General features: G+C 53.1%; 2 protein-coding genes across 2 annotated transcripts; both read left to right on the top strand.

The window, feature by feature from the left end:
* Positions 1–279: 279 nt before the first annotated feature.
* On the top strand, positions 280–4,152 carry LOC132243587 (cilia- and flagella-associated protein 45-like). Its single transcript, XM_059713758.1, has one exon. It carries the CDS (start codon positions 2,004–2,006, stop codon positions 2,943–2,945), a length of 942 nt encoding a protein of 313 aa, XP_059569741.1. The 5' UTR covers positions 280–2,003; the 3' UTR covers positions 2,946–4,152.
* On the top strand, positions 1,338–1,988 carry LOC132243501 (tropomyosin alpha-3 chain-like). Its single transcript, XM_059713297.1, has one exon. The coding sequence runs from the start codon at positions 1,338–1,340 to the stop codon at positions 1,986–1,988; it is 651 nt and encodes a 216-aa protein (XP_059569280.1).
* Positions 4,153–10,310: the final 6,158 nt, after the last annotated feature.

Raw genomic sequence — 10,310 nt, 5'->3', positions numbered from 1 at the left:
GAGCTTGCATTTGTGTTACAGCCTAGGGGCTTGTGGGTTTGCTTTGACGTTGTGATATTACACCCGGAGGCTTGGGTGAGGCTGTAGGGGTTGGAGGAGGCCTCAATCATAGGGACCCCAGAGAGTGTGGGGTGCCCTAGCGCCAAGAGGGCGCATTAATTTCACAGTGCCAGTGAAGGCACAGCTTGCATGCCAGTGCGGGAGCAACTGGCGTCAAGGAGCGCAGCCAGTGGGTCGCAGGCACAACCAGTAGGTTGCAGATGGGGGACATAGACCCCAGATCGCATGCGGGGTACATAGACCCCAGCCCCAGAGCGAGGGGCAATTTCATTGAGAAGCCCAGGGTGGGCACGGCGAGCCCCAAAGAGGGGGAGCGCCACGTTGTATTCTTGAGAAGCCCTGTGGGGGCACGGCGAGCCCCAAAGAGGGGGAGCGCCACATTGTATTACTGAGGAGCCCTAGAGCGGGGCGATTACTGAGGAGCCCTAGAGCGGGGCCATATTGAGGAGCCCGAGACAGGCATAGCGAGCCCGGCTGCAGGCTAGTGCGGCAACACCCCTCAGACCGAGGCAGGGCACTGCGGTTGTCCCGAGAAGACAGGGAGTAGCAGCGCGGTGAGCCCGTATCAGAGAGGGTACCCGTGCAGTTGGCCAGAAGGGCCAGGGCCCGCTAGGGAGTCCCTGAGAGGGACCACACCGTCAGGGGAGGCCGAGAGTGGGCTAGACGAGAGTTCCAGTAAGAGGCTGGGTACTAAAGAAGGCCCATAGTGGGCTAGATCATACAGGAGGCCCGAGAAGCGGGCGTGCAGACATACCAATGTCTATTACATCTGTGAGGCTTGGGGCGTGGTGTCAGGGGAGGTTGGAGCCACGCATAGCCCATAAGGCTAGGGTGTCCGGGGAACACCCACCATATCGGGAGACCCCCAGGGGGTCCGGAAGAATCGTGGGGACAGAGGTCCCGAGTAGCCGTGCCCAGGGAGTCATAGGCAGCCTCCCTATGACATTTTCCAACAAGACGTGGCGGGCGAGAATTGGAGGGTGCCTTGGGCCGGCCTGACACGGAGCGAGGGACCTTGAGGAGATCACGGCCCTCCAAGAGGACCCCGCTGTGACATCTGGTGCATTGGCCGGGAATCGGCCATGCACGGGGAAAGAACCCGTGTCCCTGAGAAGGGAGACGAACCTTAGGGCTAGGACAGGACATACCGAAAGACAAGGCACTGAGATTGAGGGGCTTGAGAGGCAAGCCCAGATCAAAGGAGAGACTGCTTGTTGAAAGGTATAACAAGAAAGACGTGGGGTTAGGTCTAGAGAAAGAAAAAAAAAGGCTTAGCTATGGCAGGAATAGTAGCTCTAGAAGACAGGTGGCAAGAAGCCTTCACCTGGCAGTTGCGGGTGGATGAGGCAGAGGAAAAAGCTGCCCGTCTAGAGCTGGATTTAGAGATAATGAGGGCACAGAAGGAACAAGCCGAGGCAAAGGTGGCCGCCTTAGAGTTGCGGGTACAACCCGGGAAGAAAGAAGGCGGTTCCAAAGAAATAAGGCGCCTGATGGCATCAGGAGCAGAAAAGACTCGAGCATTAGAACGGCTCGTGGCAGAGGAGGCCAAAAAGAGCAGGCAGCGAGAGGAGCAGCTGCGAGAGATGCAGGAGGAGTTGGCTGAATGGAGGAGGAAGTCCCCAGAGCCTGATAGGAACCAAACAGGAGAACAAAAGGAGGTAATGCAAAAGCTTGAAATATCTAAAAGCCTTATAGCAACCCTCCAGAAAGAAGTCTATAGCCAGGTAGAACAGATAGAAAGCCTGGAGGAGAGCCGGGGGCTCTGGCAAGAGAGGTGCGACCAGGCAGAACGCATAGCTGAAGAGCTTAGAAAGAAGCTGGCAGAGGATCATACACGGGTAGAAGAAACCAGGAAGGTGATAATAAGAGAGATGGAGAGAGTGAAAGAATATACGGCCAGTCAGGAGGCTTTAGAAGCACAGAAGTAGTCCCTTGAGGCTGAGATGAAAGTCAAAACAGAGGAGCATATAAAGCTGCAGGCCCAGTGTCAAAGGGGAGAGAAAGAGTTAGAGACCAAGGTGAGAGAGACTGAAGAGTTGCGGGCCCAGTTGGAAAAAGGGGCAGTGGAAAAGGACCTCTGTGAAGAACAGATTCGGGCCCTTAAAACCCACCTGGAGGACAAAACGGTAGAGCACATGAAGCTGCAGTCTCAGCTGCAGACCGCAGAGGCGGAAAACCGCTGCCTGGAAGACCAGGTACAGCACCTTAAAGCCCTGCTAGCAGAGAGGTTGGCTAAAGAGGCAGCAACCGACACTGAGAGGGAGCAGCTACGGCAGCAGATGCAAACCTCGAGATGGCAGGTACAGGCCTTAGAGGAACAGATTAAAACGTTCCAGGAACAGAGACAGTCCCTGCTAATGGAGGTGGGAGCTTGCACCAAGGAGGGTGTAGAATTGCGAGCTCGATTGCAAGAAGCAGAAAAGGACCATGACCAAAAGGGGGAAGAGATCCAGTCCCTAAAGACTCTGTTAAAAGAAAGCACAGCCAGGGAACTGGCATTGCAAGAGAGGGTGGTACAACAGCCTGTACAGACCGCTCAGATACCGTGCGGAAGACTAGCCATAATAAGCAGTCAGTTGGAGGGACAGGCCTCCAGGGTCAAGGCAGAATATGAGGAGCACCTCCAGGAGCTTAAAAGCCTGAAAGAGGTGTTAGTAGATGCAGAGAAAATGCTAAAAGCGGTGCAGCCCATGCTCCGGAAAGAGGAGAAGAGTCAGGAGCCACCTAGAACGGAAAGTTTACAGATCCTTAGAGAAGGAAAGGAACTTGAGCAGCAAGAAAGGAATGCAAAGGGGGAGGTACTCTTAGGGGTGAACCCCATGAGGTTGAAAGAACAGATCACCACTGCAGTTATGGAGGGTCTCAATCAGAGATGGAGTCAGTGAGTGGTCCAATACACTACTGAGATGAGTGACCTCCGGGAAAAGCTGGGAAAAGTTGCTAGTGGGGGTGATGCTGCAAGATTGGCAGCCCTAAAACAAAAGCAACAGAAGAAACTAGACCAGGGGCCGGAGACAGCTCAGATTCAGGTGTATAGCAGACAAGGGGCGGCTGCTATAGGGGAGAAGGCGATAGAATCTCCTGGTGAGAGAAGAGTCCAGAGGCCTGAAGAGGACCAGAGAAACCGAAACCCCAAGGAAGCTAAGGGGGGAAGAGAGGTGCATCCCAAGCTCTACCCTAGAGCGGAGCTACCCAGCTCTGTGAAGCAAAAGGGACCGTGTCAAACCCAGACGGCAGGTCCAACTAAAAAGGTAGAAGGTCCAGCTATGACTAAAGCAACTCAGTGGGAGACAAGACAAAGGAGAGAAAGACGACCTTATGTTTATATTAATAATCTCCCACGGCAAGTCGGGTGGAGGACACTAAGGAAAATAGTAGAGACCAGTCAGAGGGGTAGCATGGGTGAAAATATATACAGGGCCCGGTGGAAGACCAACTGGCCAGGGGAAAAGAGAGTTTTGGAGGATGGAAGATGCCCGGCAGGAACTTAAGGTGCAGTGGGAGCTTTGGGGAAAGCTCCAGGATTGGCAGGAAGCCAAGGAAAGGAGGGAGGTATGGAATAGAACACGGAAAAGAGAAGATCTGGGACACAGACGGAGGAAGAGGGGCGAGACACCCCATGTAGCAGGAAACAGCTCTCCCAGCAACAGAGAAGGGGCTTTGGCTCCACAGGGTAAAGGCGGTGAAAGAGAACAAGAGAGAGGCCTGAGTAACACCCTACCAGGGAGAAGCTAGTGTGGGGGGACTACCTTTGGCAGAGTAACTCCCGGAAAATCCCACGCAGTGCACCCTGGGGAAAAGGCGAGCAGGGGGCACCTTAAAACCTCCGCCACTTGTGTAGAAAACGCCGGGTGCAGGAAGAGAGGCCGAGAAGAGCCGCCGAGTCAAACTGAATGTAACAAGAATGAAGATCTTCCTCGGTGAGTTCGATCTTAAGGGGGGAGGTGTGTCGCAGGGCACCCCAGTGCCTGCTCCTAGAGAGGAGAAACTGCCAGGGAGAGAGCCCTGGCAGAGCCAATTGAGCACAGCTGCAGGTTGCCGGAGCAACTAAGTGGAGCCAGCTGCCTGTAGGGGACAGGGCCTGGCCCTTATGAAGCCCAGGGCTGAAGCCAGGCTAGCAGTTCTCTGCCAGCAGCCTGGGAGGCAGGAGCTCTGGGAGTGAGGATGTGGAAAGGAGCCTAGCAGCAAGTACCATGGTCAAATGGAGCAATGTTGTTATGGCCATAGGGCTTCGGGTTTGAGTTATAGCCAGATGGCTTGAGCTTGCATTTGTGTTACAGCCTAGGGGCTTGTGGGTTTGCTTTGATGTTGTGATATTACACCCGGAGGCTTGGGTGAGGCTGTAGGGGTTGGAGGAGGCCTCAATCATAGGGACCCCAGAGAGTGTGGGGTGCCCTAGCGTCAAGAGGGCGCATTAATTTCACAGTGCCAGTGAAGGCACAGCTTGCACGCCAGTGCGGGAGCAACTGGCGGCAAGGAGCGCGGCCAGTGGGTCGCAGGCACAACCAGTAGGTTGCAGATGGGGGACATAGACCCCGGATCGCATGCGGGGTACATAGACCCCAGCCCCAGAGCGAGGGGCAATTTCATTGAGAAGCCCAGGGTGGGCACGGCGAGCCCCAAAGAGGGGGAGCGCCACGTTGTATTCTTGAGAAGCCCCGTGGGGGCACGGCGAGCCCCAAAGAGGGGGAGCGCCACATTGTATTCTTGAGAAGCCCTGTGGGGGCACGGCGAGCCCCAAAGAGGGGGAGCACCACATTGTATTATTGAGAAGCCCTAGAGCGGGGCGATACGGAGCAGCCCTAAGGAGGGGCGATACTGAGGAGCCCTAGAGTGGGGCGATACTGAGGAGCCCTAGAGCGGGGCCATATTGAGGAGCCCGAGACGGGCATAGCGAGCCCGGCCGCAGGCTAGTGCGGCAACACCCCTCAGACCGAGGCAGGGCGCTGCGGTTGCCCCGAGAAGACAGGGAGTAGCAGCGTGGTGAGCCTGTATCAGAGAGGGTACCCGTGCGGTTGGCCGGAAGGGCCGGGGCCCGCTAGGGAGTCCCTGAGCGGGACCACACCGTCAGGGGAGGCCGAGAGTGGGCTAGGCGAGAGTCCCAGTAAGAGGCTGGGTACTAGAGAAAGCCCAGAGTGGGCTAGATCATAGAGGAGGCCCGGGAAGCGGGCGTGCAGACATACCAATGTCTATTACATCTGCGAGGCTTGGGGTGTGGTATCAGGGGAGGTTGGAGCCACGCATAGCCCATACAGCTAGGGTGTCCGGGGAACACCCACCATATCGGGAGACCCCCTGGGGGTCCGGAAGAATCGTGGGGACAGAGGTCCCGAGTAGCCGTGCCCAGGGAGTCATAGGCAGCCTCCCTATGACATTTTCCAACAAGACGTGGCGGGCGAGAATTGGAGGGTGCCTTGGGCCGGCCTGACACGGAGCGAGGGACCTTAAGGAGATCACGGCCCTCCGAGAGGACCCTGCCGTGACAGTTTCTACAGAACTTCAGTAATCCCTCATATTTTCATATGTAGTAGTCATAATATTTGCAATATGTGTTTAATATAATGACCACAGGCCTAATTCTACCTTAGCCAATGAACAGTCTCACTTTCTTCCAAAGGGCTACTTGCAGACTAAGGTATTCATCAACTGAGTAAGAGTGGCAGAATCTGGCCCTAAGCTCATTGCTTCTTTTGATCAATGCAATGGTTTTTAGTCTCCAAGGAGGATGATCTTGTCCTCTTTCAGGATGACATTCAGGATTTCATCAAGATCAGCATAAAACTACTCTTTCTGTTCTTCCTCAGCATCAAGTGTTGGGACATGTGCACTGATGATGGTAGCAAATGAATTGTTGGTCAGTTGAAGGCGGATGGTCATCATGAGGTGCTTGTTAATGTCAACATGGAATTTGGTCATTCACCTGACAATCTGGTCCTTAATGGCAAAACCAATGCCATGTATTTGCCTGTCATTTGCAGGTTTCCTTTTCCAGAAGAACGTATAGACTCCCCCCTCGTCCCTCAGATGGCCTTAGTTTGCATGTCTGATCTTGCTGAGAGCAGTGATATTGATGTTATATCATGAGAGTTCTGGGATGACAATAGCTGTTCTACGTTCAGGTCTGTTACTGTTTGGGTCATCCAGTAGGGTTTGTACATTCATCTCTCTTGCAACTCTCATATCTGGAGAGAGTTGGCTGGGACTTTAACATGTGGAGGGGCACCATTGGGAAGGAAGAAGTGGGCATGGCCAACTCCAGTAGCATCCTTTTTACTCTGTAAATGTGCAGAACATGACCTTTAGGGCTGTGTGAGGCTTCGGACTGTGCTTCAGATCCAGGGCCACTTTGGATGCCAAAGTAGCATTCCTGAATCGAAGCACTGGCTTCTTTAGGCTTTCCAAAGAGGTTCAGAGCTTCTGAACTGCTTTGAAAAAGCTTTGGAGGCTTTAGATGCTTCGGAAGTATGAAAGTGAAAGTTAGAAGAGGGAGGGGGAGCTGGGAGAGGGGAGGGGGATCAGCAGGGGGAAGACTGACATGTGTAGGTGGCCAGTGAAAAGGATTTCTCTCTGGTTGCCTTTCCAATGACAGTGTCTGGGGGGAGGGACCTAGAAACAGCATAAAAGCCTCTGTTTCCAGGCGTGCTGTGCCTTTTAGAAGCTTGTTCTGTCTCAGGAACTGCGTCAGGAAGGTACCATAGCAGACAGGCAGCTCAGCCTGGCTCGCTTTAGTCAGTAATTGAACTTGCCTGTTCCTTTTTGTTGTTAGAAAGGATTCGGTAGGATTTAGCTTAGCTTAGCTTAGCTTAGCTTAGCATATCTTACTACTATTCAATTAATGTATTTCAATTTATATTTGCTTTTTTTGTGTGTGCAAACTTTGAAAAAAGAAAGCTGTGTTTTCCCTGCCCGTGTGATTCATCACTGTGCAGGGAGGCACACAGATTGCACGCATGCACACACACACATACACTTATAACATAGAAGAAGAAAAATCAGATATTCATAGGAGAAGAAGACAGACAGACAGACAGCACACAATTTTTGCATAGCTCTTAACAGATCTTGTTACTGAAGCAAGCAATCAAAGAAGAGTCCAGTACATGCATGCAACAGAGGGAATAAAACACACAACACAAAAGGAGTGACACATACACACAGACTTTTTGCAGCACAGGAAAGATTAATATGAAGTGTGCTGGAAAGGCAGGTGCTAGGTCTTCTGCCAGGGGAGGGAAAGGCGGTAGGGGGACAGCTAGAGCTGGAAGCCTTTTCCCAAGCAGCCATGACATCAGTGCTGCCAGTGGAAGCAAGGAGGTGGGAGCAGTGTCTGCACCTGACATCCCTGCACATGCATCACCTCCCCTCAGTCCAGAAGTAAGCACTAGCAGTGGAATAACTGTCCCCCCCACCCCAATTTCATCTCTCAGCATGAGCCTCCCACTGCCAGAGGAGGAGCTGGAACCAGGGATGCTGAGTGCACTGGCTCAAGCAATTCTGGGGACTGAGGGGGAATCAGAGTTTGTGCTGCACACCCCTCAAATTTCCCCTAGACCCAGGTCTCCTCTGGAAAGCAGCACCTTGGAGGAGGCTGAGGTTGTGGAGGCAAGTGGCTCAGCTGAGGCAGTTCCTCTTGCTGTTGAGCCTCAGCCTGCTGAGAAGTGGGATAAGGCAGGATCCTCACCCTCAACCCAGAAGTGGGGGAGTAGTGCAGTGTGGGAGCATTTTGAGCTGGCAGATGATCCCAGATTTGCCATCTGCCACCACTGCCAAAGGCACATGAGCCATGGCAAGGATGTGAGACACTTTTTCACCAGGGGCCCATGAACCGTGGGTTTGTGGTCATTGACAACAGAGCCAATATGGTGAAGGCTGTCCACAATGCCAACTTTGTTGGCATCCGCTGTGTGGCACACAGGCTGCACCTCATTGTGAGGGATGCCTTGGAGGGGGAGAGGGCTGCTGGTGATGGTGCTGCTACCACTACTGCTACAGGCCAGCTGATTTCGAAAGGCAGGAAGGTGGTGGGCTACTTCCACCACAGCATCATGGGGGGGCCAGATGCTGTGGGAGAAACAGCCAGAGCTGAGCATCCCGCAGCACAATATAATGCAGGATGTGGCCCCCTGAACAGAACTGAGTGGTGTACAATCTCACAGATCTTGGTGGTCCTCACGCCCTTCCTCAAGGCCACCGAGACCTTTAGCGCTGGCGATGCCTGCCTCAGCCAGGTGATCCCCATAGTGAGGGACTTGAGAACCAAATGGAGAAGTTGCAGGGGATCAATGTTCCTGGCTGGGGCAGGCTGCTGTCACCAGACTTGCAGGCACCGGTGAGGTGGCTGAAGGAGGGCATCAGGAGACGGCTGGATCCCTTGCAGTCCAGTACGGTCCAATTGATGGCGGGCATGTGTGACCCGAGGCTGAAGGGGAGCATGTGTACTGGCAGCCCCCAAACCCTCAATCACTGGACACAGGTGCTGGTCAACAAAGTCAGGGAGGCCGAAGTGCAGAGGCGAGGGGATGTGGAAGAGAGGGATCTACTTTCCCGTGCCAGCACTCCCAGCACCAGCACTGGTGCCAGCACCAGCACCAGCCAGTCTCCTCCATGCCAGCCACTGCCAATGTGGGCCATGGGCATGGCTTTAATGCTGGGGTCCAAACACACCCGACCCCAGCCTTGGGCAGGTAATGTTAAGGCTTTGGTGGCTACCTATCTCACTGAGGATATGGAGGCACTGGACTGCAACCCCTTGGCCTACTGGGCAAGCTGCAGCCAGATGTGGCAGGATCTGGCCACAGTTGCCCGGCAATACCTGTCCTGTCCATTGACCAGTATTCCAAGTGAGAGGGTGTTCAGCATTGCTGGGGATGTTGTGACACCCCACCACACTTTCTTGGATCCCACTTTGGTGGAGCAGCCGGTGTTCCTAAAGGTGAACCTCCTGCTGCTGGGGTTCCCCAAGCTCCACCTACAGACGGACTGAGTGCCACCCTCCTCACTCTGTCTGCACCAATTTCCTTTTTTGAGTTTTTTAAAAGCCAAGTAATGCCCCACTCTCAGCTGGAGGTGGCACTAACTGCATCACCAACCAGCAGGGGAAGAACATGTCCCCTGCCAGGACAAACTTGGAGGTATGGGATTAGGGCTATGGGGAAGGAGGAGGCCCCAGGTCCTGGGCATGACCACTAAAACTGTTGCCCTGAGGGGTCAGGCCAAAGCTCACGATCTCAATATTGCGCTGTTAGACAGGAGGGTGTGGTGTACAATTGCACATGCACACATAAAAATCAATTAAGCACACATATACTCACTAGGTGCATACACCCCTACTAGGTATACACACTCAGACTAGCAGCTCAGATACACACACGTTCAAAATAATTAGTCTAGGTTCATGCACACCTATCACTAGTTTAAGTCTATACACGTTACACACACTCACCAAATTTAGACAGAATCAGTTACCAGTTACCAACACCTGCACATCCAATACACATACATGGATTACTAATTCATATACCACACACACACAATGATATCTATATATGTGTATATATGTGTATTCACTAATTCACACACATACTACCCACCTACACATACACACAAGTGAGTTCCTAAGTTGGGTGTTGTGATGTATATGTATGTATATGCTTGGTGTACTTGGGATACCTGGGGAAAAGGTTAAAGTAAGAAAGTAAAAGTGTAAAGATTTAAAGTTACCAAGACTGGGATTAGAACCAGTAAACTGCAGGGGCCTGGGCTGAAGAACTGAGGCTTGGGGGTAACTTTAGGTTAATTGATCTTAATTGATTAAAAGACACTGCCCAAAGCCTGCAGAACAGGGAAGCATGCCAGTACAGAGTCTGGAACTGGAGCCAGAGCTATGGGGAGGCTGAAAAGGTAGGTACTGGAGAGGGAAAGTGGGGCTAAGGGACAGCGTGGGTCTTAAAGAGGGGTTCTGGGTGTGGGGGAGCCAGAGGATGGCTCTGGGGCAGCTAGAGAAGTCTGGGAAGCTGCAGGGGGGGGGAAGCCTGAAACCAGAGAGATGGACAGCAGAAAATCACAGAAAAGCAGCAGGAGAGACTGAAAGGCGGCAGGGGCAGCAGGAAATCAGAGAAAGACAGCAGAAAGTCACAGGGAAAAGGCAGTAGGAATTGAGAGGAGATCGGGAAACTAGTGGAGAGGGGTAGGGGCTGGAATTGAGAGAGAGAGAGAGAATGAGGCTGGAATTTAAGATAAGGAAGGGACTG

Source organism: Alligator mississippiensis, chromosome 10 (assembly GCF_030867095.1).
Source record: "Alligator mississippiensis isolate rAllMis1 chromosome 10, rAllMis1, whole genome shotgun sequence".
In the NCBI taxonomy this organism is placed as follows: Eukaryota; Metazoa; Chordata; order Crocodylia; family Alligatoridae; genus Alligator; species Alligator mississippiensis.
Note: the sequence above shows the minus strand (reverse complement) of the source record. Positions and strands in the feature narration are given on the sequence as shown.

What these genes read in the sequence shown, in the direction of transcription:
- LOC132243501 (XM_059713297.1), top strand. Translation starts at nt 1,338, where the DNA reads ATGGCAGGAATAGTAGCTCTAGAAGACAGGTGGCAAGAAGCCTTCACC.
- LOC132243587 (XM_059713758.1), top strand. Translation starts at nt 2,004, where the DNA reads ATGAAAGTCAAAACAGAGGAGCATATAAAGCTGCAGGCCCAGTGTCAA.